This window comes from Calypte anna, chromosome 17 (genome assembly GCF_003957555.1).
Source record: "Calypte anna isolate BGI_N300 chromosome 17, bCalAnn1_v1.p, whole genome shotgun sequence".
NCBI classification, from domain to species: Eukaryota; Metazoa; Chordata; class Aves; order Apodiformes; family Trochilidae; genus Calypte; species Calypte anna.
Genome location: NC_044262.1, coordinates 8,908,533 through 8,934,830, shown reverse-complemented (window position 1 = coordinate 8,934,830; position 26,298 = coordinate 8,908,533). Strand labels below are relative to the sequence as shown.

Sequence of the window (26,298 nt, the reverse complement as noted above, 5' to 3'; positions counted from 1 at the left end):
CCATCCCACAGGGGACACCAAAGCCAATATGATGCTGCTTGAACCCCAACCCCCCCAGTTGCCTGCCAGACCAAAGCTCCACCCCGACCTCTGCTTCCCAGAGATATCTGAACAGGAGCCAGCAGTGTGCCCAGGTGGCCAAGAAGGCCAATGGCATCCTGGGCTGGCTCAGGAACAGCGTGGCCAGCAGGTCCAGGGAAGGGATTCTGCCCCTGTGCTCAGCTCTGGGGAGGCCACAGCTTGAGTCCTGTGTCCAGTTCTGGGCCCCTCAGCTCAGGAAGGAGATTGAGGTGCTGGAGCAGGTCCAGAGAAGAGCAAGGAGGCTGTGAAGGGATCCAGCAGAATTCCTGTGAGGAAGGGCTGAGGGAGCTGGGGGTGTTGAGGCTGGAGAAGAGGAGGCTCAGGGGAGACCTCATCACCCTCTCCAACTCCCTGAAAGGAGGTTGGAGCCAGGGGGGGGTTGGGCTCTTTTCCCAGGCAACTCTCAGCAAGACAAGAGGGCAGGGTCTCAAGTTGTGCCAGGGGAGGTTTAGGTTGGAGATGAGAAAGAATTTCTTTCTGGAGAGGGTGATCAGGCATTGGAATGGGCTGCCCAGGGAAGTAGTGGATTCTCCGTGTCTGGAGATCTTTCCAAAGAGCCTGGATGTGGCACTGAGTGCCATGGGCTGGGAACCACGGGGGGAGTGGATCAAGGGTTGGACTTGATGAGCTCTGAGGTCCCTTCCAACCCAGCCAATTCTATGATTCTGTGATTCTATGATCTGACCCAGACCTCTCGGAGCCGCCTCTCCAGCCCTTGCATCTCCCGCGTATCCTGCCCCAACATGCCCTCATTTCAGGGGCAGGAGCAACAAGAAACCTTCAGACTGAGAGATCTAAATCAAACACTTACTTTCCTACCCCTTCTAAATTAATTTTTGGCTGGTTGGTTTTGTTTTCCCACCTTTTGCTTTGAGCTCTCCGGGTCGGGCTTAGGGAATGCGGTAATTTATTTAAATTCTGCTCTTAAAACTGCTGGGAAGTCCGGCAGGAGGGTCAGATGGTGCTTTTCCTCCCCGTGTTTGCTCTCTGGCATCCAGCTGAGAGCTCCAGCCAGCCCCGAGCCAGCCGGGTGACTGCGAGTCCCCTCTGGGCTGTTTGTTCGCTGCTTGGCACTGAGCCGGGGGAAAAAAAAAAAAAAAAAAAAAAAAAAGCAGCATTTTCCTCCCTCTTTTGAATTTCTCCATTCTGCTTGACTTTAATCCCTTGTGGAGAGCCAGAAGAAAGGGTAAGAAAGAGGTGAGCCCCCATATCCCAGCTGCCCGGGCTGATTTCGCTCGGCTCCGGTTCTGGTTAATGTTTTTTTTTTTTTTGCAGCAGGGGCCGAAGGGACGACGGAAGAGGAGGAGGAGGAGGAGGAGAAGAGCATCGGAGGAAGGCAGGGGCCCCACAGCCATCGTGGGTGGAGGAAAGCAGCCCGGAGAGAGCCTGCCCGGTGAGTGGGGTGCTGAGAACCTGCCCCGGGCTGTCCCAGAAAGTGTTTTGGGATTTCCCGAGTGGGAATTTGCAGCTGGGAGGGGACAGCAAAGGGACACAGGAGGGACAAATGGGGCTTCCTGAGGCCACGTGGCAGCAAGGATGGGGGTGTCGGTGGGGTGGGCTCTAGGGTAGCCCCCCCACCCCCGGACCCAATCCGTGGCTCACATTGGGAGGGTTGGTGCAGATCTGCGGGACCCTGCAGCACCCCAAATCCCTGTGCCCAGAGCAAGCCCCAGCCAGCAGCACTGGGTGCAAGGGGCTGCGGGCAGGGTCGGTCCCATCCTCCCCCCTACCCCAAAGTGTCTTCCTGTGATAGGGAGCAAACCTGGTGCCTGCATTGTGTCCAAACGGGCTCCTTGAATGCAAGGGGGAAAAAAAGAACAAAGCAGGTTTCTGCAGGCGTGAGCAAGCAGAGGTGTTGCCCTGCCCTGTGTGTTTCCAAGCCTCTTTTTCAAGTGGGGCCCCTCTGCAGTGGGGGTCCTGTTTCCTAGCTGGAATGAGGTCCCAGCAGCTGGCTCTGGGACATGCTCAGGGCTCAGCACAGCCCCCTTGAGCTGCTCAGCCCCTGAGATGCTCACAGAATCACAGACTCACTGACTGATGGGAGTTTTGACCTTAAGATCATCCAGTTCCACTCCTCCTGCATGGACAGGAACACTTCCCACTGGACCAGGTTGCTCCAAGCTCCATAAAGCCCGGCCTTGAACCCTTCCAGGGCTTGGAAAATTGGCCTTGAACACTTCTGAAGTGGTGCTGGGCTGGCTGGGAGTTTGCTACCCATGCCAGCAGGGTGGATTTGGGATTTGCAGGTGGAGATGTCCTACTTGAGCTGTGTCCTGCGGGCAGTCACCCCCCCACACCTCCTGCCACTCTGGAGAAGCCCCCGGCCCTTCAGCAGTGCCGTGGGCCCCACCACCAAGAAAAGTGTCCCCTACCAGAAGACACTGAAGGAGGAAGGGTCTGGGAGCAGGGAGCCCTGCCAGCCCCCCCCAGCCTCAGCCGAGGTGGTGGTGATTGGGGGGGGCAGCCTGGGCTGCCAGACCACCTACCACCTGGCCAAGCTGGGGGTCACCAACGTCGTGCTGCTGGAGAGGGACCGCCTGACCTCGGGCACCACTTGGCATACAGCTGGTGAGGTGTTCCCTCTGGGGGGGTACAGGGGGTGGGAATCCAGGGCTTGGGATTCAGTGTGAAGGCTGGTTCCAGAGGGGCTGCAGAGTTTGGGCTTTAAATGTAGAGATTTTCAGGGTTTTTTTTTTTCCTTTGGCATAACGTTTTATTAGGAAAACATCCCCACCAAATTTCCTTTTTTTAATTAAAAAAAAAAAGTTTTACATGATCATGGGAGAATGAACCAGTTTATGTCCACCTTTGTTCTTTCTCCTTTAATCCACTTTCCTCTGGCAGGGGTGGTGGGGAGCTAGAAGACACAAATCCAGTAAGCATTTTGGGAAGGGTGGTCTCTGATGGGGCAGTTTGCTCCAGAAACATTTTTCCCCATTCATTTAAAAAGCTAAATCAATGATTTGTAGCACTGCCGGGTCACCACGAGATGGAGCAGGAGACAGAGCAGGGTGTGAGGGACCCCGCGGGACATCCCTGCATCCCACCTGGGATGATGGGGGGGGTGGCAGAGTCTTTGTCCCCCCAAGGGCTATGTCGTGTGCGTGTCCCCAGGTCTGCTGTGGCAGCTGCGTCCCAGCGATGTGGAAGTGGAGCTGCTGGCCCACACACGGGATGTGGTCAGCCGGGAGCTGCCGGCAGAGACGGGGCTGGACTCGGGCTGGGTGGAGAACGGGGGCCTCTTCATCGCCTCCAACAGGCAGCGCCTGGATGAGTACAAGAGGCTGATGTCGGTAAGGAGGAGGGGAAACCCGTGGGGGGTTGTCCCGGGGGGGCTGCAGGAGGGGGAGTTTGTCTCCTGCCCGTGGGAGCAGCGCTGAGGGGTTCTGGGGCAGTGGGGTCCCCGGGTGTCACCGTGTCCTGTCCCACCCAGAGAGCTCTGTGTGGCCTGGGTTATGCTTCTTCCAAGGCAGCCTCTGGGAGGATGCTGAAAAATGCTGGCAAAATTTGGGAAAATAAAATCCAGCCGTGGATTTTTGCCCTTTCTGATAGTGGCAGCATCATTTTTTCCAGCTGTGTGGGAAGCTTGCATGGGAATACAGGACTGTATTCCGGGAATCTATGGAGAACATCCCACCCCACTGCTGGATTTAAGGCTTGTCTTGGGGCAGCAGTTTCCACATCTGGGGGATAAGCATGTCCTGGGACTCCCCTCCTCCAGCAAGTGATGAGCAAAGTTTTGCCACCTGCTTGAGCTCCTGGTTTTCCTCCTGGTTGGCAGCTGGGGAAGGTTTATGGAGTGGAGTCCTACGTCCTGACCCCCTCACAGACCAAGGACCTCTACCCTCTGATGAACACTGATGACCTCTATGGCACCTTGTATGTCCCCAAGGATGGCACCATGGATCCAGCTGGGACCTGCTCCACCCTTGCCAGAGCAGCAGCTGCCAGAGGCGCTACGGTAGTTCCTAATTAGTGACTGCTCATTAATGCCTGTTGACCCGGGGAGATGAGTTCATCCTCTGCCTTCCCCATCTCCTCCTTTCCCACTGGAGCTGAGCTGCTCCTGCACAGTCAGGTCTTTGCCCAAGGGAGATGTTGGCATCTTCAGGTCACAGTGACAAAGCTGGCAGGAGCCACGAGGACTGGGGAAAACACAAGAGGGAAAAAAGACCTTTAGGGGCAATCCAAGGCAGGTTCCTTGAGAGAGTGGAGGTTTTAGGGTCAGATTACACAAACAGGGACTGCCAGCCTGGCCTTGGTGCCTTGCTTTGCTCATGTGTGTGTGGATAATAAAACCCCTCTGGAGGTGTGGGTGCACGGAGCAGGGGCTTCACCTGCAGTTAAAGGGAAAGGGAGATGGTCAGGGCTTGGATGCACCTCTCCCACATTTGGGAATTGGATGTCAGGATGTCTTCCTGTGCCCCTGCCATGACTCTGCTGCCTTTCCTCTGCCATCAGATCATTGAGAACTGCCCGGTCACCAGCATCCAGGTCAGAACTGATGATTTTGGGGTGAAGAGGGTGCACGCTGTGCAGACAGCCCACGGGACCATCCGGACTCCCTGTGTGGTGAACTGTGCAGGTAGGGGGGTGCAGCAGGGAAGGGTGGGGGGCCTGTGGCTGATGCCCTCTGCCCACTGCTGGTCTTTGGAGGATGGGGAAGCGCTGAGGATGGGGTTGGTGTCTCCACAGGTGTGTGGGCACCAGCCCTGGGCCGGCTGGCAGGTGTCCACGTGCCACTGGTGGCGATGCATCACGCCTATGTGGTGACCGAACGCATCGAGGGCATCCAGGTCAGTCCCTGCCCTGCTCCCGAGGGCAGAGCTGGCTCCTGCCCCCTGCTTGAGCTGGGGGGAGAGGGGACAGCAACCCCCAGCACCTTCAGACCTGCAGGATGCCCCCTCCCCCATATTCCAAGCTCTGCACCCGGGGAAGTGAACACACACCAGGAGCTCTTCCTCTTAGCAAGACTGTCAGGCTGCCTTTAAAAGAGTCAGTTAATGTTTAACAAGGTTGTGACCAACAGGTTAGTTTTTATTTTTATTTTTATTTTTTCTTCTTCTTTTTCTTCTTTTTTCTTTTCTTCTTCTTTTTCTTTTTTTTCCTCTTCTCTTCTCTTCTCTTCTCTTCTCTTCTCTTCTCTTCTCTTCTCTTCTCTTCTCTTCTCTTCTCTTCTCTTCTCTTCTCTTCTCTTCTCTTCTCTTCTCTTTTCTCTTTTCTCTTTTCTCTTTCTCTTCTCTTTTCTTTCCTTCTCTCCCTCTCCCTCTCCCTCTCCCTCTCCCTCTCCCTCTCCCTCTCCTCTCCCTCTCCCTCTCCCTCTCCCTCTCCCTCTCCCTCTCCCTCTCCCTCTCCCTCTCCCTCTCCCTCTCCCTCTCCCTCTCCCTCTCCCTCTCCCTCTCCCCTCTCCCTCTCCCTTTCCCTCTCCCTCCTTTCCCTTTTCCTTTTCTTTTTTCCTTCCATCTGTGTAGAATTATTACAGGGTCTCTGGTGTGTTTGCTGTCTGATAGCATCATCCCTAAAGATGCCAAACACTCTCTGAACAAGCCTGGGCAGGCAGAGATGCAGCTCTCCAAACATTTCTAAACCATCCCAGGAAATCTGTTCCTGCCATTCGGCTGCAGAGTTTTTCAGGAGTGGAAGGAGACTTCATTCTCTCAGAGCTTTGGGGTGACACAGGATGTCATTTCCACCCCAGTGACACACTCTGTGTCTCTCTTGCCTGGGCCTCATCTTAAAAAGTTCTGGTGTCAGTGATTAGGGGGATACCCCAGGAACTCAGCTGGGCTGTACAAGCAGGGTGTGATAGAGACTTTCCAGAGAAGAGGCTGCAGCTCACAGACCCCACTGCCTCCTGTTAATCCCCTTGGATGCCATTTCCCAAGATGAGACCCAGCAGGCCCTACACCAGCCCTGCCATGCCAGCTGGGTGTTTCTCCATCCATTATTCACAAGAACAAATCCCTCGTTCTTTGCACTCTCCTGCCTGCATCTTGCTCTGCTGCATCCTCCTGCAGAGGCGGGTGGCAGGATGAGTCCTTTCCAAGCTGGCATCCATGGCAGTGCCTGTTCCTGCTTCCCAGAGCATCCCTGGTGCTTCCCATTCCATAGAGGAGCAGCTGGAGAGCTGAGGTCCCAGTGCACCCATGGCCCAGCTCCTGCCCACTGCTAACCAAGCAGGATTTGTGCCAGACTTGGCTGCCAGCTGGGTGCCTGGGCTCAGGCATGGTGCTGGGGTGTGCTGTACCCCCGTGCTCTGCCCAGGGGCTGCCTGAGCTGCTTGGGGTCCCTTCCTTTTGGGGTGACACAGACATCCACATTTCAGGGCTGTGGGAACATCCGCAGAGCCACTGTTGCTCCCAGGTGCTGGGGTCACCCTGGACCCCCCAGGTCACCCCTGTCAGCCTCAGTGGGGCACAGCCAGGGTGATGCTGGGGTCTTTCAGCCCCCTCTCCCCCTTCTCTGCTTTTCAGAACATGCCAAACGTTCGGGATCATGATGCCTCAGTCTATCTCCGTCTCCAAGGCGATGCCCTCTCCGTGGGTGGATATGAGTCAAACCCCATCTTCTGGGAGGAGGTGAGCAGAGCCAGGAGGTTTTTTTAGGGGGGATGAGAAAGGTTTCCAGAGAACCTACCTCAGAGGGTGTGAGGGCCTCAGACCCTGGCTTCCGTGGGTACCAAATTCTGATAGGGAAAGACCTTTGGGTCTTTCCAAGGGGTAGAGATGCAGAGGCAAGAGGAATGAGAAGGATGGGATGGGATGGGATGGGATGGGATGGGGGGATTTAGAGGCCACTGTGCAGTCCATGCCCTGCTGCATCATCCCTTTATCCAGCTGCAGGTGTATTAACTGGGGCTCCCTCCCAGATCTTTGTCTTGGCTCTTTATGAAAACCCAAAGAAAGCAGAACCTGCAAAGCAGCCTCCGTTTCCTATGCTCTCCAAGGCTGCCAGACATTCTCATACCACCAGCTGTACTCAGCTTCGTGTCCTGATTCCTGTTTCCATCCTTCAGGTATCTGAAAAATTTGCCTTTGGCCTCTTTGATTTGGACTGGGATGTTTTCATGCAGCACATTGAAGGTGCCATCAACAGAGTGCCAGTGCTGGAGCAAACGGGCATTAAATCCACTGTCTGTGGGCCAGGTAATGGGACTGTGCTGGGACTTCCCTGCTCCAAGGGTCTTGCTGGAGAAAAGGGGGAAACTTCATATCCTGGGGAGAAGAAAAGCTCTGAACATCCTGGAGTCTGGCTGCAATAGTGTCATCTTCCAAGGGGTGGCATCCCAGGCTTTGCCTTGGTGCTGGCACAGATTTCCAGCCTGTGCTGCAGCCACTGGAATGGGGAATTAAGGGGCAGTTTTTTCCAAGAAGTGGCTGCTGTTTTTCCAAGTGTTAGGTTATTATTTTTACCCCGGAGCTGATGCTGTTTTATTGATCCATATTGACACCCCAGGCTGTCAGGTGTGGAGTTAGAAGCCAGAGCATCTCTGCAGAATGGCCCAAGTGGCAGCTGGAGGTGACACCAGCCTTGGAACCCACATCCTAAAACAAAGCAAAGCAAACCAAAAAAAACATTAAAAATCCTTTTTTTTTTTTTTTTTCTGAAGTGCTTAAAGGGAAACCCTCAAGCCCTGGGGGAGGGAGCAGTGCTGCTGTACAAGAGGAAAGTAGGGCACGTCTGCTGCCCTGGGCAGATCAAACATGACATGTACAAGGGGGAGACCTTGGCCCTGGGTTGATGAAACTGTGGTGTAAGCAGAGCCAGTAGGGAGCTGGCTCCTTACAGATCTGTGTCTGCTACTTGTAGAACAGGAATGGAATTTCCAAGGGGTCAGTGCTCCTCCTCTGCTGTGCTGTGATTTAAACCAGCAGCGGGCTGGCTCCCGACAGCTGAGTCACGTCGGGCTGAAGCAAATGGCAAATGCTAGTCCTTTCTGCTGCTTGGTAAATATTTCACCACCAGAATGGCTACTGCAGGCAGCAAACAGACCAAAGTTGAGGTGGTTTAAAGTGTTTTCACTCCTGCTGATGGTCCCAGCCCTACAGCCAAGGTCTCGTGTGAGCACTCAGCATCCGAGCCAATGCAAAGTCAGCTGGAGGTGCTCTGGGTATTGCTCCATTAACTGCTCTGAATTTGCAGCTCGGTGTGTTGGCAGAGGAATATTGGTGTGGAATAATCTTCTGACTCTGCTCTTGCCTTCTCCTGAGCACAGAGATTGTGGGGAATACGAGCTGGGCATTGCAGGGAGAAAGATGGGGGTGGGAAGGACCAAAGTGAGCCCTGGCTCCCTGCTCTCCTTCCACAGGGATGGATGAGCCACTGCAAAAGCAGGGGGAGGATTTCCCACCTCTGAAAGGTTTGCTCTGTCCTCCCTGGTGGGGATTTGCCCAGGGACCATGTTTGGTAGCTGAATGGGGGGCAGAAGCTGGTAGCATGATGCCTCATCAGCACAGGAGCCTTGAGCAGCATCAGCAGCAATCCTGCAGCTGAACAAAGGAGCCATTCCTGGCATTTCCCAGTAGGAATCGATGAAGGTGAATGGAGTCATCATCAGGAAATATGGCCCTGATGCTGACAAGGCAGCAAGCAGGTCTGTGCAGCCCTGAGGCAGGGGGTTGGGAGAAGGAAGGAGGCTGCTTCAGCCCTGGCAGCACCTCGTGCACCTCATGGCTGGGGATTTATTCTGCTTCACTCTGTTTCAGTCTGAACCCTAATGCTGAGCTCCCTGGGGAAGGTGTGGGGGGCACAGGTACCCCCAGCCCAGGCTCTTGAGAGGTCAGGGGAAAATTGTACAATATGCAGAGCTGGAAAGGAGCTGCCTTGTGCCACCAGTGCCTGCCCTGCCACTGGCAGTGCCACTTGCAGATATGGATGTATAAATACTCGTGTGTGTGTGTGCACTGGTGTGAGCTTCTGAAGCAAATATATGGATACATACACGTGTATATTGGCTCAGGAGCCTGCACAAGCCCCCTGCATGGTGCTGGGCATTCCAGCCCAAGGCAGCCTTCCCTGGGGAGAGGTGCAAGTGAGAGATTCCCATGCTGAGATTCTGGGAAATGCTCAGTCTTGGTCCAGCTCTGGCCCCATCAACCTCTCTTAACCCTGCTCTCCAAGTGCCTGGTGGATCCACAAAATCCCTGCCTTGGCCTTTCTGGCAAAACCCTCTCTTTGTCTTGCAGAGTCATTCACAGCTGACCACAAGCCACTCATGGGGGAAGCTCCAGAGGTCCGAGGCTTCTTCCTTGGCTGTGGCTTCAACAGTGCTGGTGAGGGAGACTCCATGGGATCCCACCTTGGGGATCCCACCTTGGACAGAGCCTAGCACCCCCAGCCACAGCCTCCTGATCCCATCTGGGGCTCCTTGTCTCTTCTTTCCCCAGGGATGATGCTGGGAGGTGGCTGTGGGAGGGAGCTGGCTCACTGGATCATCCATGGCCGGCCAGAGAAGGACATGTTTGGCTATGACATCAGGCAAGTCCCCCCAGAACCCTCTGGCCACCCCCTGGCTCCTTCACTCATCCCTCTCATCCTGGGGTGCTCCTTGGGGATGGGCTTTGAGGCAGGGCTGGGTGCTGGCACGGGGAGTGGGTGTCCAGGCAGCATCTGGATCCTAGCCTGAGTCCCTCTGAGGAGCTGGAATCAATTATGCTCAATGGCTTTAATGAATTTACACATGGGCTTTATCTCATTTGCCTCATCCCACAACTGCTTCCATCAGACAGGAGGAGATTGCAGTGATGGGAAGGGACAGGGTAATTAGGTTTGGGTTTTGTTGTTGTTCAATTAGTGCCGTGCCTAATCCGCTAAGTTAATAATCAGGATGATGGTTTCAACAGGAGGAAGATCAGCTCCCCCCCTCTGCAGCACGACACGGGCTGCTGGCTTTGATTGTGCAGATGTTGGCTCTGTAATTGCTTTCGACTTGCTTAATTATATTTGATTGGGTTTGGGCTTTCTTATAGGGCTGCCAGGGGCAGCAGCCAACTTGTCGGGGACAAAGCTTTTAACATCACGTTGAGTTTGTGGCAGAGCTGGGAATAAACACCCCGTGGCTGAGGCTGGGAGGAGAGGGCAGGCGTGCTGGTTCCTGCAGAGGGGCCTGGAGATGCCTCCAGCAGCCCTGGAACCATGAGCCCAGCCTGGCAAGGAGAAATCCCTGGCTGGGCAGGCACCACAGCACCCTTGGGTGGGGTGGTTGGCACGATCACAGCCATCCTGGGGACCTCAGCCCTGGGGATTTCCTCAGCACCCCTGTATCCCACCTGCCCCATCATCCAGTCAGTGCTTTGGGTTTTTTTTTTTCTTTTGGTGGCAATTATTCTGCTCCTCTTTTAATAACTCTTTTCCTCACATTTAAATATTTATCCTCTCAAAACACTTGTAAATGCTTCATCTGGCAGCTGCTACTCCTCTTGCTGCTGTCAGTAACTCAGCACAGCAGTGAAGGGGCTGGGGCTGACGGGGCAGCTGGGGGTGCCAGTGACACCCTGGTGACATGCCAGGTGTCACCAGCTGCCTGTCCCTGTCCTGTGCTGGCAGAAGAGGCAGCTGCCAGCCCACGTCTGCTTTTGGAGAGCATCATTTGCATCACTTGCATCATGTAGAGAAACAAGATAAACCAGGTGCCTCGAGTTGCCAAGGAGTGGGTGTGAGTCCACCTGTGCTTGGTTAGGGCAGGCCCCCTATTACCAGGGGGCCAATAAAGGTGGGACACACACCCACAGAGAGAAGCTCACTCTGGTGTGAGGAATAGAGAGGCCAGCAGCTCGATGAGCCTCAGGAGCAAGAAAGGCTCTTCCTGCTACAGCATCACTTGCTCTGCTACAGGGCTCAGCCCCAGTGCCTGCCTCTCCCCAGTACCCATGCAGCAGGGAGGGAAGATGAAAATATATTTTTTAAAGACCTTATAAATGACATTTTGTCTTGCCTGCTGCCTGCCTCCCCTTCTCCAGTCCTGGAAAAGGTGCCACCAGAATCCAGGGAAAGTCTCTGTGAGTTACAGCTCTCTGTTGATAACAACCCCAGTGCATGCTGAGCTGGCACATTTCTTCAAGGATCTTTTCTGTTTGAAAGATGAAAGCACATCAAGCAAACTTAAAATGCTTCGGGTTTTATTTATATTTCAGCCTAGGGAGAATTGGATAAAAAATATAAGTAATGTCCAGGGCTCTTTCCATCATCAGGGCTATGTTTAAGCCCGGGTTTTGTGTGAGGTGCTCTGATGCTGGCCCCAAGCTGAAGTGGAACAGAATTAACCTCAAATCTCCTCTTAATCTTTTTTTTTCCCCTCCTTCCAGCAGGGTTGTATCCAGCTCTCAATTTTTTGGGTGTAGATGTGGCTGGAGCAGGGTTGGAGGCTGCATCCCATCTGACTGCCTGAGAAGTCCATGCCCAGGGCAGGAGGCACCCCCTGGGCTCACCAGGCTGCTGCTTTCTCCTTGCTTTCCAGGAGGTTTCCCCATTCCCTGACCAACAACAACCTCTGGATCCGGGAGAGGAGCCACGAGTCCTATGCCAAGAATTATTCTGTTGTCTTTCCCCACGACGAGCCCTTGGCAGGACGCAACGTGAGGAAGGACCCACTGCACGAGGTGAGGACCTGCACCCTGGGCTGCTGCTCCAGAAGCTGGGGGAGAGCCTCAGCATCCTTGCAGGGAGAAAAAAAAATAAAATTAAAGAGGTGCCAGAGAATGACCACAGCCAAATCAGACTCCAAAGCACCACACTGCATCCCTGCTCCCACCCATCCGTCCATCCTGGGAAGCTCCCTGCTGAATCCCAAAGCTCTCAGGGGCCACAGACAGTTCAGTGGTTGAGCTGCCATGCAATCCTGTACTGTTTGGCTCAGCAGATATGGCTTTAGAGGATGGTGATGGTTGCTGGGTGAGGGAAAAGCAGAAAGAAGGGCTCAGAGGATTACTTCCTGCCCTGTCAGCCTGGCTTGGGGGCAGTGGTGAGGTGGTGGGATGCTGGATGCCCCCTGTGATCTCCTGCCCCTGCCTTCCCACACCTCATTTGCATCTCAGCAGCAGTTTTTCCTTCCCAAAATGTTGGCTGGGTGTGGGAAGAATCTGGGGCAGCTGTGCCTCCACCTTGGTGGTTTTGCCAGCACCCCCTGGGGCCCTGCTGGTTTTGTTCCCTGGAGCTGCCAGCCAGGGCTCCCTTCTGCTCCCACCTTTTCCAGCTGCTTCCCTGCATGAATCTCCATCAGTGAACACTTTCAAGATGCAGCATTTGAGGGGAAAAAAAAAAAAAAAAAGACCAAACAAACAGCAGTTCCCAGTGGTTCACTGCATCAGCAGGATTGCAACAAGTGCAGCTCAGAGCCCCCCAGAATCACCCACAACTCCTGAGATGCTTGGGGTCACCCAGTGCCTCCCCAGACAGGAGCAGCCTTGTTTCTTGAGCCCATTTCTGCTCATTGCTGTTTAATCTCACCCCATTCCTCTCCTGATGGAGAGTAGAGGCTGAAGCAGTAACCCAGACATCCCTTCCCACTGTCCCCCAGTGTTTGGTTGACAGCTCAGTTGTTTTCTGTCACTGAGGATGCAATTTATTTTTTAACAGCACATCTAATAAGTGATGCCCTTTTGACTGACAGCCTGGTATTTATACATGCAGCTCCAGCACATGTGCTATGCTTTATAAATAGGCACTGATTCATTTCTGAAACACTCAACACTATCTATTCTTTTCTGAACCGAGGCACCAAACAAAAATATCTTAATGGAGCCCTAATTAATTGTGTGCAGAGAGATTTTCCTGGGAGCACAGAGGAAGAATGAGAAGATTTCCATCTCTAAATCTTGAATGTTATTACACAATTACTCCTTGTAAACATCAGGAGGCATCTTGCTTTCTGGATGTAGCATCTCTCAGTCTATAATCCTTGCATTGGAGCCCAACCTTTGGTGGGTGCTGGATGCTGGGTGCCCACCAAAGCTGCTCCATCATTGCTCAGCTGGACAGGGGAAACAAAATACAACAAAATGCTCCTGGGTCAGGATAAGGGCAAGGAGAGACCACTCACCAATTACCAATGTGGTCAAAACAAACCTGGGGAAGTTAGTTTAATTGATTACCAATCAAGTCAGAGTAGGATAATGAGAAATAAAGCTGAGCTGCTGGCCTGGCTGTTGGGGCAAACACCTTTCTGCGGGGGGGAGAGAAATGTGCAGGTAGCTGGGGTTTGGCACTGTTTCAGAAGACAAACCACAGAGCTTTGACAGCTCAAGCCAAAGGGTCACAAGTCCAGTCTCAGGCACGAACTCATGGAGGGCAGCCTGGGCACTGCTCAAAAAGCAGCAAAAAGGTGGTTTTTGGTTTGGTTTGTTGGTTTTTGGTTTGGTTTGGTTTTTTCCCTAACCATTTGATCCCATTTCTCTGGATTTGCCTGTGTAGGAGCTGCTGCAGCAGGGCTGTGTTTTCCAGGAGAGACATGGCTGGGAGAGACCTGGCTGGTTCAGCCCCAGGGGAGCAGCCCCAGTAAGCATGGCACAAGTTTTGGGGGTGTTCAGCCTGGTGGTGGGGGGGGGGTTTGGTTGTGCCTGACACATGCAAGATTTTTCCTGCATCTCTAGGGTATGGAATGTGCCACAAGCAGGTGCATGTCCCTAAAATTGGTCCATAAAAGCCATCAGGCTCTAAGTCATTAATTCAATTAAGAGGGAGATCTGGCTGTGTGTGCTGTGGGTGTCTGTCTGTCCCACTGCTGCAGGCAACATCTGCCTGCACTGCTTCCAAACAGCAGGCACTGCCCTCACTTCTGTACAGCAAAGAGCAGTGGGCACCCATCACCATGGGGTGCAGGGATGTTGGGGTGGGCACCCATCACTATGGGCAGGGATGTTGGGGTGGGGTCCCATCTCCATGGGGTGCAGGGATGTTGGGGTGGGCACCCATCAGTATGGGCAGGGATGTTGGGGTGGGCACCCATCACCATGGGGTGCAGGGATGTTGGGGTGGGCACCCATCACCATGGGCAACATTGCTGGGTGGACACCCATCACCATGGGCAGGGATATTGGGATGGGCACCCATCACCATGGGGTGCAGGGATGTTGGGGTGGGCACCCATCTCCATGGGGTGCAGTGATGTTGGGGTGGGCACCCATCTCCATGGGGTGCAGTGATGTTGGGGTGGGCACCCATCACCATGGGCAGGGATTCTTGTTGAGGCCCCACCACTGGTGGCAGGTCCTGCATGACCTCACTGCTCTCCTGAGAAGGGGAGGATGTGTCTGGCAGGATCCCCTTGACTTCAGCCTCAGGCCCTCCTCGTCCTCACTCCTCCCTCCTCTTCTTCCCCCCCCAGGTCCTGCCTTACGATTACTATGGTGCCTACGGCCGTGAGCAGCACAGGGACTACACCTACACCCAGCTCCTGGGGGATGACTACACCTTTGACTTCCCTCCCCACCATCACATCGTGAGTGCAGGCAGACAACCCCCCAGCCCAAACCTCTGGGCACATCTGGAGGTGGTTGTGTGGAGCTGGTGAGGTTGGGGGGGCAGGGGGGGAGGAAGCAAAACTGTCCAAAACTGGGGAAAATGTTGCAGAAAGATAGATAGAAATGATGTTTCATCCTGAGGGAAAGAGTGGAGACCAGTTTTGAGACCCAGTGTCATAAAATGTAACTATTATTATTGATAATTTCACCGTGTTAGTGGCAACAAGAGTGGGACTGAGCATACAGGAAGGCCTTTCAGAACTGCTCTGTTTAACACCTGATTTTTGTGGGAGTGTTTTGAAGCCTTTCAGCCTTCCCAGGCACCAGGCAAGTGTCCTGGTATTGTTTTTCCTTACACAACCAGTTCCAGTACCTGCCTCCTGTTGTGGAGGGAGAACACAGCTCGACTTCAGCTCTGCCTTTGCTTTAATTTTAGATCAGGAATGAATGCTTAACGTGCAGGAACGCCCTGGCTCTCTTTGACATGTCTTATTTTGGGAAATTCTACCTGGTGGGACCTGAAGCAACAAAAGCAGCAAACTGGCTGTTCAGTGCTGACGTGAGCAAAGCTCCAGGTACTGGCTCAGCCCCCCTCTGTTTCAGCTCCCACTGCCCTGGGAAATCACATCTTACACCAGAACAAAGCCAGGGAGGGGGACCCAAGCTGATTTTTATTTTAAATCCTGCTTCTGCAGAGGGCATGGGAAATGTGAGAGGGTCTGCAGTCCTTCTCCTCACTGGGTTCTGCTCCCCTTTGCACTGGGAGGGGTGTTCTCTGACTCCAGCTGTGACTTCCAGTTGGAGATGCTCCAGTAGAGGAGCAAACCCTCACCAGCCATGGTTCACACAGGGAGAAGCTCACAGGGCTGGTTGGCAGCTTCTGGCATTTTCAGGGATGCAGCTTCAAGCTCCTCACTGAGGAAAAACCCAGCTCCTGTCCCCCACCCTGGTACTGGGACACCCAGGGTGGGTCAGGGCACCCCCAGGCCCCTGGTGATGTTGAGATGAGGAGCAATATCCCCCCCTCTCCCTCTTGCTGGGGCTGTTGTGCCCATCTCCTTTCCCCAGGCTCCACCACCTACACCTGCATGCTGAACCAGCGTGGTGGCGTGGAGAGTGACCTGACTGTCAGCCGGATCAGCCCTGGGGACACGGGCTCCCCCCTGGCCCCCAACTTCCAAGGTAAAAAGCCTCAAGCCTGGGGATGCAGGAGCTGGGGGGGGGTTCCCCAGTGGCTGGGTTTGTTCAGCTCCCAACCTCTCCTGCTGCCTTTCTCAGCTGTGTCAGTGCACACAAAGACTTTTCCAGCCTGGGAAGCTGTGGTGGAAGCTTTACTCCAAGTCCCACCAGCATTTCTTCCATCTCTTCCATCCCAGGCACGCTCAGGGGCTGTGGGGTGATTGCATTTACCTAATGGCAGCTGCCTGGCTTTTTCCACCTCCGCCCCATGGTCCCTGTAACCTGATTATGTCCCTTGTCCCCCGGGCCCTGCACTCTTATTGGGTTTGTCTAGCCCTGCCTGGCAGCTCTGACCTCTTCCTAAGTCCTTATCAGCTGCAATAAAGAGGAATTGAAAGGGAGCAGAGCAGCCAGCCCAGAAGGCAGAAATGGCATTAGGCAGCAGCAGAGGAGGGGACATTCAGCACAGCTCAGCTCCAGCAGCTGCCACCACAAGGGAGGTTTGCAGTGGGATGCCCAGTGCCAGCAGAGCCCTGTCCCCATCCAGTGTCACCCTCAGGCTTGCTGCTTGGCAGGGACCAGCCCCATGGCAGTGCAGCCCCCAGCAAGGGGAGTGGGTGCTGTGGGTTGGGTACCAGTGAGCTCTCCCATCCCTGTGGGACAATCCTGCATCCCTCTCAGCTGGGGCAGGAGGGTGATGGGGAGTGGATGGCAGAGCTGCAGGGTTCAGCAGGTGATGGAGGAGTATAAAGGCAGCCAAGTCTATTTTTCCAATTACAGTAGGTGGCTGCACTTATTATCCTTATGACAGGTTATCAGAGAGCAATTCTGTAGTGGCAGGAAAGACAGAGGGAAGATTGATCACATATTAATCAGCTCTCAAACCCTACTCCTGGGGATTTTTCCACCTAGGGTTAACAGTGAGGTGGAATTCCTCCTGAATTTCCTCCAGCACTCTTTAAACCCCTCATTTCACAACCCCTTGGGCTGTGCAAACCGGAGAGGTTCAGGGCTACAGCTCAGCTTCTGGAGAGCAAAACTAGCTTGGAGCTGAGCTGGGCATCACCCCCAGGGCAATGCTCTGGAGGCTGGAAGGCTGCTGGGGGGGTTGTCTTGCAGGGGATGGCTACTACCTGGCTATTGGTGGGGCAGTGGCTCAGCACAACTGGTCACACATCAGCACCGTGCTGCAGGACATGAAGCTCCAGTGCAAACTTCTGGACTGCTCAGAGGAGCTGGGAATGATGAGCATCCAGGGCCCCCTGAGGTGGGTGTGGGGAGAGCATCCCAACCCCTCCTGGCACCCTGAGCATTGAGGGAGGAGGGGAGGGCTGGAGGGGGGAGCTGCCCCCAGTGTAGGCAGGGGTGTGGATGAGCCCCATGGCACCAGGAGGTGGTGTGGCTGGAGTGATGCTCTGTTTTCTGGAAACCTGGCATTTCCACCAAGGTTGTCCCAGGATGGCAAATCACCCACATCAGCTCCCCTTTGTGGGGAGAGGTCTGTCCTGCCAGCAAGATGGGCAGGCAAGTTTTAGGAAGGACCTTCAGAGGATGCTGGCCAGCTCCCTCCTCTCACTGGGACCTCTTTGCTGTTTCCCCACAGCCGGGTTGTCCTCCAAGAAGTGCTGGACACCGACCTCAGCAACCAAGCCTTCCCCTTCTCCACCCACAAACTCACCACAGCTGCAGGATGCAAGGTAGGACAGGGACCTCTGGCTCCCTGGGGCCAGCACCTGCCCAGCCAAGCATCCTCTCTGGGGAACTCCATTTTGCTGCAGTTGGGTTGCTTGTTGGAAAAAGCCCCAAACTGGGGTGTTTTCCTCTCTCTTTTATTGCAAAGTGCCAGCTGGTTCTCCTTGTCCTTCTGGCAGTATCCAGGCTGAGCTTGGGGAAGGGACGTGGTGATTTAGGGCTTTGCAGAGCTGTCAGGGGAACAAGAGACACCTCCCACGGCTTAGGGGCGAGTAGTGGTGATAAAGAGATTTATTTGACGTTTTAGATCTCCTTCCTTTCCTCCTTATTCATAAAAAAATAGGGATGATTTCATGTAAAGCATGTCAAGTCCTGGTGGCAGGGGCTGGGCTGCCTGTGGAGCTGGAATATTTGATCACAGGAGATGTCTGACAACCTTAATCTTTCCATACACACCCAGATCATCCGTGTTTTGCCCAGATTTGAGGGCTGGTGTCAGCAGTTATGCCAGAAATGGGAGTGCTCAGGCTGAGCCCCTTGTTGGGGCAATGGGTGCCTGGTGGGGAGCTCTGGGGGGGGGGTCCCACAGGGATGGGTTTCAGGCATTGCGTGGCATGGCTCGGAGGTGTTGAGGGGGGAAGGCTCAGCCTGAAGTGATTTGGTGTCCTTTGCTGTGGAGCAGTCCCCAGGGTTTGCTGTGAGGTTTTTTTGCAGCCTTGTCTGCTTGGTTGGACTCCTCCATCTCGCCTGGTTCAGGGCAGAGAGAAAAAGTGCCTTAAAACACCCAAAAGAGGAGAGCTGATGACCATAGAATGTCATTTTGTTGAAAGAGAACCATTCTGGACAGCCCTGTTGCTGGCAGGTTTTGGTATGGGGGGAAAAACTTTTGCCAGGTTTGCCTGAGAATCTCTGCCTCAGTTTCCTCTTGCTGTAACATCCCTTCTGTTCCAAAAAACCATCCCTTTGGGAGAGGGGGGAGAGCCTTCCCGTGGGAAATCTGGGCAGGCAGCAATCCCAGGGCATCCCTCTCCATCCCCCAGGAGCCACTGGCAGGAGGGACCTTGCTGAGGGTTTGCTTTGGCTCTCAGGCTGGTGTCTGCTGGGAGATGGAGAGAGGGAAGGTGTAGAGGTAAATCTTAAAGAAGGCAGCAGGGAAACAGGCAGAGGCAGGCTGGGGATGAGGGGACTGGGTTAAGCTGCTTGTGGCCACTTTTCTTTTGGAATTTCGTTTGGAAGTGGCTTCAGTCTGAATGCAGGGGGCTGGGAGATCAAGTCAAGGCTACTTAATTTGTGAGCAAGAGCCCGGGCAGGGTTTGGGGTGGTTGAACCCAGCCATGGATTTTGCCCAACACAGATGAATCCTCCAAACCATCACCATGCTCCAGGTGCCAACACCTACACGGTGTCCCTTGGGGGCACCTGAAAACCAATCCATGCTTGCAGGGTTGCATATTAATGGGTTATAATCCTCCCCATATCCTGCCCTGCCCTGTTGGTGGCAAACAGATAACATCTCCTAATAATCTACTTATCCCCTAGGAAAGTTGAATAAATGGTCCTGATTTTAAGACTGTGATTAATTGCTATGCATTTTGCTTCAAGTTTATAAAAAACAATCTGGTCCTGCAAGGGAGAAAAAGCTGGTAGGGGTTTTGTGGCTTCTTTTGGGTGTAAATACCCTGGCACCCCATGCTGGAATTAGAATAGGAAGGTTTCTCTGGGCAGCAGGCTGAAGCCTTCACTGATATTATCACCTTCCAGGGGGATTAAACTGAACCCAACATCTTTAAAAAGTTATCACTGAGATTTTCCTGCATTAACTCAGTAGTTGAACAAAATCAGCTGGAATGAAAGCAGAGTTCCAGCAGAGTTAATGACTCTGGAAATTACAGATTGGTTTGTGAGTTTATATTTAGTGTCTCTCATTGTACTGAACAGCAGAGAGAGGTCCCCCTTTGAATGCCACTGCTGGATGCAGGGTAAAGCTCAGGTTTTCATTTTCTAGAAGACTTAAAATGCTTTTGAATTGCTGCTCACAGATCTAGGAACTGATGCTATTGCGTAGCTCTGGTTGAAATCTATCAGAAAAACCTGTTCCCAGGGGAAATTCAGTGGGAAGCTGGCAGAAGCAGCTGAGCCCAGCCCCTGACATTCCTTTGGCTCTCCAGGAGGGGATGCAGACCCCTGCTTGGGGCACACACCTGGCTGCAACCCCAACCCCAGCCTGGCTGTGCAAAGCCAGTGACTGGCACCCCAATTTCCCTAGGATGCCCTTTTTTTAAGGTGCTGTGCTCACCCCATCACCCCTCTTGCTGGGATGCTGGCTCCCCTGGAGCAGGGGTAGATGGAGGGGAAGTTTCTCCCAGAAGTAAATTGCTCCTGAAAGTAAAAGGCAGGAAAATGCACTTTAGCTGCAGGGCTGACTGTGGAGTGGTAGGCAGGGTTAATGAGCCAGCAAGTTGCCTCTCAATCCCCAGAGCATCTGCTGCTGTGGAGATGGGAGCTGGCTGCAGAGGCTTGGTCTCTGACTGCTGCCTAATTAGATGACACCTTTGTGTGGGAAAAAAAAAAGCTTTCCAAACCCCTGGTGCCTGTACAGCTCGAGAGGCAATTGCCACTCCTGGTGCTTTGCTGTGAGGCTGTGGTGGGGACTGAGGGAGGGATGGATGGATGGATGGATGGATGGATGGATTCCCAGCATGGCTTCTTGTCAGGATGCTCCAAATACATTCCCAATTCCTCTGGCATTTCTCCCCACCCCCCCTTTACTTCTATTGTAAAAGTGAAGGTGTCTTAAAAGCTGCCTTGAGCTCAGCTTGAGGATGTTATTGTTGTGGTGCCAGCAGAGCCTGGGGGTGCTGGGGAAAGTGAGGATGGATCTGGGTTCTTAGTCACCATCTGCTGCCCATCCTCACAGCAGAGAGCCCAAGTACCCCTTTGGTACCTCTCCTGCCTGTTCCAGGCAGCAGCTGCTGCTGATTGGTGTTGTTTATACCAGGATTAGAGAGCACAGTCCAGCCCCAGCTCCTGGCTGCAGTAATTGCTCAGCAAACAGCAAGCTGCAGCTTCTGCCCCAATGGGGGCAAGAGAGCCCCAAAGCTGATGAGTGTGCTTGGCCAGCAGAACCAGCCTGGAAATCTCATCCTAGCTGAAAATTGCTTTATTAAGATGGCAGATCACAATCTGGTGTGAAACTCCTGAGTTAATCTCTCTTCCAAGGCAAGTTAGGTGTTTGCAGTAGATGTGCATCCAAAGGGATGAGCCAGAGGGAGGATTGTGGGGGAGGAAGCAGAGAAACCCAAAGGGATGAAGCAAAGGGAAAGGCAGCTCAGATCCAAGGGGCATCTCCAGGGAAGGTGCCCAAGTCAGGGTGGCCCCAGCCAGCCTGGAAAGCTTTGGGAATGCAGATGGTTTCAGTAGGGACAACAGGAGGATGCAGGCAAGCCTTGCCTGGGCAGGACATAGAGGACACGGGTAGGGCAGACAGGAGGTCTGTGCTCCCAGGCATTGCTCCAGGGATGAGGATTCCCCTGGGAAGCACCAAATCCCCGTGCTGATCTGCTCACTCTTCTTGGGAGCTTCAAGCTGTTGGTGTGGAGCTGATTTGGCAGCAGACAGCAATGCTCTGGGGCATCACTTCCACTGGAGGAGCCTGAGCATCCCTCTGGGGTGAGCAGGATGTGGGTTGGGATGCTGGGCTCAGCCTGCCTGGGGGTGTAGGGCCTTTGGGTGCCTCTGCCATGGGATCATGGTCCCAAGTCAGGGACATGCCCAGGAGACAGCAGCCACAAAGTGCCCCAAAGCAGGAGAGTCCTGGTGGGGACCAGCTTCCCCATCTGATGGGCTGCTCTGGGGATGCCTCTGGCCTTTTGTCTGGAGTTGATGGATCAGCAGAGGGAGACAAAAGCCTGGCTGGAGCCAGAGCATCCCATCTAACCCCAGCCTGGCTGGTGTGACAGCACTGGGGTGGGTGGGTGTCTGGAGGATGCTGAAAGCAGCCACCTCAACCCATTGGCCATCCCTCCTGGGCACTGATGGTATCTGGCTTGGAGGTACCAAACTTAGACTGTCCAGAGATGAGGAATTCAGCCTGTGTCTGGTTTTGTGCACTAAGGACAGCAGAGAAATGCTCTCCCCCACAGCAGGGCTGTTGACACCTCCTTCCCAGACCTTCCTTCCCCTGCGGTCCGTGTCCCACAGCCCAGCTCCATTCACAGGGGGGGTGTTTGGCCTCTTGCATTTCAGGTCCGTGCCATGAGGCTGTCATTTGTTGGTGAGATGGGCTGGGAGCTGCACGTGCCCAGGGCAGACTGCCTGAAGGTCTACAGGGCAGTGATGGGAGCGGGCGCCCGGCACGGCATCGCCAACGCGGGCTACAGAGCCATCGACAGCCTCAGCACTGAGAAAGGTTCCACATTCCCTTACAGCCCCACTCCCTGCTCTGCCCTCGGGCCAGGGAAACAGCACCTGTGGGTTTTTCCAGCTTTATGGGTGGTTGGTGTGACGGGAGGCTTGGAGGCAGAGATGCAGCTGGGCTCAGAGCTGAGGCTTCCCCAGCGTGGGCTCTTCCTGAGGGTGCTTTGTGCAGGGCTAAGTGAATCTTGTGCAAGATGCAGGGGGGATGTCTTGATCTCATTGAATAATTTGGGTTGGAAAACACCTTGAAGATGAAGTGCAACCATTAATCCCATACTGCCAAGGCCACCAATAACCCCTCAGCATCACATCTATGTAGCTTTGAAATCCCTCCAGGGATGGGGATTCCACCACTGCCCTGGGCAGCCTGGGGACAGGCTGGGACAGGGTCTGACAACCAAGAAATTGTTTCCAATATCCAACCAAAACCTCCTCTGGCACGACTTTAGGCCGTTCCTTCTTGTTCTGTCACTTCTTACTTGGGAAAAGATACTGACCCCTCTTTCCAGGCAGTTGCAGAGAGTTAGATGGTCTCTCCTCAGCCTCCTTTGCTCCAAGCTGAGCATCCCCAGGTCCCTCAGCCTCTCCTCAGTAGACTTGTGCTCCAGACCCTTCCCTACGTCCTTTGCCCTTCTCCAGACCCTTAATGTCCTTCTTGTCATGAGGCTCCACAACAGAACCCAGCCTTCGAGGTGTGACCTCAGCAATGCCCAACACAGGGGGACAATCCCTGCCCTGGTCCTGCTGGCCACACCAGTGCTGATAGAAGCCAGGATGCCACCTGGGCACGTGCTGGTTGGTGTTCAGCAGCCATCAGCCAACACCCCAAGTTATTTTTCTGCTAGGAAAAGGAAAACTTCTCCTGCTGCTGCTCACCCTGGGCTTGCAGCCCCGGCAGGAAGAAGCTGGGTGACCCGTGCTTGCTCTCTGCAGGGTACAGGCACTGGCACTCAGACCTGCGCCCCGATGATACCCCCCTAGAAGCAGGCTTGGCCTTCACCTGCAAGCTCAAGTCCAGCATCCCCTTTCTGGGCCGGGAGGCTCTAGAGGCTCAAAAATCCAGAGGCATCTTCCGACGTCTCATCTGCTTCACCACTGAGGAGTGAGTTGAGTTCCAGCTCCAGCTCCATCCAGCTCCAGCTCCCCATCCAGCCCTGCACGTGGAGCCCCGCTGCAAGCCGGCTCGGCTGTTTTCCATGCTCTAATTCCATCTCTAATTTGAATCCCCCCCGTGAATTCCCTGCTGGATGTTTAATGGGGAGCTGGAAGCAGCGTGAGGGGGAGTGGGTTCATTTTGTGTCACCTGGGTGAGTGGGAGGTTTGGGCAAGGGGGCTGGAGGGGCTTGGGGTGGGGAGGTTGATGGACCCATGGGCATGGGGGTTGGCACTGGGCAGAGCTGGGGTCTGGTTCTCCCCAAACCCTTCTCCCTCCCAGGGCTTTGCTGAAGGTCTCTGCCTTCTCCTGGCAGGAAGGTGCCGATGTTTGGCCTGGAGGCAGTCTGGAGGAATGGCCAGGTGGTCGGGCACATCCGTCGGGCAGACTTTGGATTTGCCATCGACAAAACCATCGCCTATGGCTACATCCGTGACCCCACGGGGGGCCCCGTGAGTACAGACCCCTGCCTGCTCCCACCAGCCCCCCCTGGGATGGCTGCACCTCCTTCCCCACTGCAGGGGCTTGCTAGGGGGGGTTACATGGCACTTGTTTGGGTTTGAAGCCATTGGCAACCCCACTCTTGCCTTGGGAGCTCAATGGGGCAGTTCCCCCCGTGCTTGCCCTGCGTGGGGGGACTGGGGGGGAGGAGATGCTGAAGCTCCACGGCAAGGTTGGTGTCACCAGCTGTGGCTCTGCAGGGCTGGGGTGATGCTCTCTGGCTGAAGTACTGCCTCGGATGTTAATTGCTACCAAATATATTTAATTGCAGCAGTAAAAATGTCTGTCATAGGGAGCCATGGCCAATGGGAGTGCAGCAGGTTCTTAATTAACCCTGGGAGACTCCTGGGTAGTGAATCAGATGCCCTCATTAAGCAGCAAGCTGTAGGCAGAGGCCAGGGACCCCACGTGGGGACAGAGGGCTGGGGATGACATCCCCAAGGACCCTTCTGCACACACAGAGCACTCCATCTCCTCCTGCATTCATCTTTCTTGCCTCAACTTCTAATCCTGCATCAGCACAAGACTCACAAGCCATGAGTTTTGTTTTCCAGTTGTCCCCTCTGCCCCCAGGGACCCCTTTTTCTCCTTGCAGTGGTTGTTCCCCCTAGGACCTTCTTTTCTTTCCCTCTTCCATCTCTCTCTCCCACCCACCCAGAGCTGTTCTCTCTCTTTCTCTCTCTGGAGCCTCCTGGGGGGTTTCACTTTCTCTCTGCTGCCCTTTCAGGTCACCTTGGATTTTGTGAGGAATGGCAGCTACGAGCTGGAGAGGATGGGAGTGACCTACCCTGCCCAGGCACACACCAAGTCCCCGTTTGACCCCGACAACAAACGTGTAAAGGGATTTTACTGAGGGGGTGCCAGGGTGGAGAGAAGAAAGATGCCAGGCTGGCCCCAGAGGCAGCTGGGAGAACTGGGCAAATGTCTGCAGTGAACTCATCAAGCAAATTTGGGTTAAATTAGAGGGGAGGAGGAGAAAGAGATTCCAAAAGGTGCAAAGATTTTGTTCCTGCGTTTTCTAAATGATGTGGTACCACTACAGCAATAATTCTTCTCCATGGCTTAATCTCCCTGAAAACAGTGTTTTGCTTGACTGCAAATGAAGAGGTTTCATTTTTTTTACTTTGCTGGAAACCCTTTCCCCCAAAATGTAGTTTCACACTGCCTGGAAATGATTTTTTTTTTTTTTTTTTGACTCTACTGTTAATACAGCTGTAGCTTCCAAACCTGCCATCTCTCCCATCTCTTGCTGTGTCTGTCCCTGCTCTGATGGGTGGCACCTTGGCTGTGTCCTGGGGAGCTGGTGCTGGGGTGGGAGCACTCGTAGGGACCATGGGGGAAGGGGCAGGGGGCCCAGGGCCATCTCCCAGCCTCGTTCCATGGATGCTCTCTCTGCTGCAGGGTTTTTCTGCACTGTGAAATTGTTGGCTGTGCCCAGGGGGTTTCCAGGCATGTTCTTCCCCTCTTGGCAAGCACAGGCTCATCCCTCCATCCTGTTTTTCCTTGCTTCAGGTCCTGCTTTGGCAAAATGCTTCATTGTGGCTCCAAGGTTCAAGGGGAGCTGAAGCACCAACTTCTGTTGCTTTCACTGGTAATTGGCACCTGAGGCCCTTTGAAAAAGTGAAGCCTGGGGAGGGAGAACTGAGCAGTGCCTGCTTTGGTTTTGCTCATGGTGCTGTCTCGGTGTGCAGTGGTTGTGTGGAAGGTGGGGAGGGTGGATCCTCCCCAGGCTGACTTTGTCCGTCAGGATGTGTCAGGACAGACAAGTCCCAGTTTTTGAGTGGGTTTGAAAGAAAGGAAACCTGGGGGTGCCTTGCAGCCCCATGAAGCTTAACTGGGGTGAGATTATCATGCTGTGTCCCAGGGGATAAGAAATTCCCAAAGGCAATGCAGTTGGAATATAGGTCCATGCTGCATGTGGGTCCTTCCTGCATGAAGGAAAAGGGATTTGATGACTGGTTTTGTGTTCAGCTGCTTTGTCTGTGCAGTTTGTGTCTTCTCTGGGCTGCTCCCAGTACCTGCTCAGTGGTGTGGTGTAAGCTCACTGATGGGGACACCAACACCAGGGGTGCATTTGGCCCCTGGCTCCGTGCTTTGCTGGCATCTTCCCAAAGGTCACCTTGGAGTTGGCTCCTGCCAGCTCCCAAAGGAAAGGGGGATGCACACAGAGGCTGCAGCACATGCTGCCCTCCCCAGCAGCACAGAACCAGCCTTGGAGGCATCAGGGAAGTTTTTTTGTTGCATGCACACAGCCTGTGGACCCCCAGCTGCCAAGGGGATGGGATGGATGCTCCCACCCTGGCTTTGTAGTTGTCCCTGGTTCTGGTCCCCTTGCTGGGCTCCATCTTCTGCAGTGCAGGGAGGGCTGAGCTCTGCTGAAGCTTTCACCCGCCTGAAGAAACGATCCTGCTGCAAGCTTTGCTCTTTATTTCCCTTGACTAGGTTTGCTTTGCTTTTTACCCTCTCTAGAGCTGATTTCAATTCCTCAGCCTCGCCCAACAAGCGCCACAGGCAAGAGTTTCAACTCTCAAATGCTTTGGTTTTACTGGAAACATTAAAAAAAAAAACAACTAACCCACAAGATCAGGATGAATTTGTCTCTCAATAGGAGGTGATTGCATCCCCCATCCTGCCCAGGGGGGGGGACAGGGGCGGGGGTGGCCACGGTCCCGTCTGTTTGTCCTGGGGATAAAGGAGGCTCGGAGCTCGCTGCCTCCCTGCTTGAGCCACTGCGTGCCTGCAAAAGTAATGGGTTTGCTTCAAAAGGGCCTTTCTGAGCCACAGTGCTTCAGACTGAGATTTTCCCGTAAACTCAAGGTG

The 26,298-nt window shown here is 54.1% G+C and overlaps 1 protein-coding gene across 2 annotated transcripts; it reads left to right on the top strand.

The window, feature by feature from the left end:
- Nucleotides 1-1,055: 1,055 nt before the first annotated feature.
- Nucleotides 1,056-24,704, top strand: SARDH (sarcosine dehydrogenase). 2 transcript variants are annotated; one of them, XM_030461379.1, is made up of 22 exons: nucleotides 1,056-1,278; nucleotides 1,357-1,474; nucleotides 2,328-2,649; nucleotides 3,196-3,374; nucleotides 3,863-4,042; nucleotides 4,543-4,666; nucleotides 4,777-4,877; nucleotides 6,555-6,659; nucleotides 7,097-7,226; nucleotides 9,267-9,353; nucleotides 9,468-9,558; nucleotides 11,537-11,678; nucleotides 13,489-13,572; nucleotides 14,402-14,515; nucleotides 14,974-15,112; nucleotides 15,606-15,719; nucleotides 16,836-16,983; nucleotides 17,320-17,413; nucleotides 21,654-21,816; nucleotides 22,758-22,926; nucleotides 23,260-23,429; nucleotides 24,206-24,293. In XM_030461379.1, the coding sequence occupies exons 3-21, from the start codon at nucleotides 2,334-2,336 to the stop codon at nucleotides 23,411-23,413; spliced, it is 2,634 nt and encodes an 877-aa protein (XP_030317239.1). In that variant the 5' UTR covers nucleotides 1,056-1,278; nucleotides 1,357-1,474; nucleotides 2,328-2,333; the 3' UTR covers nucleotides 23,414-23,429; nucleotides 24,206-24,293. The 2 variants fall into 2 exon arrangements, with proteins under 2 accessions (XP_030317239.1, XP_030317238.1); XM_030461378.1 differs by having other exon boundaries at nucleotides 1,059-1,278; nucleotides 23,294-23,429; nucleotides 24,206-24,704.
- Nucleotides 24,705-26,298: the final 1,594 nt, after the last annotated feature.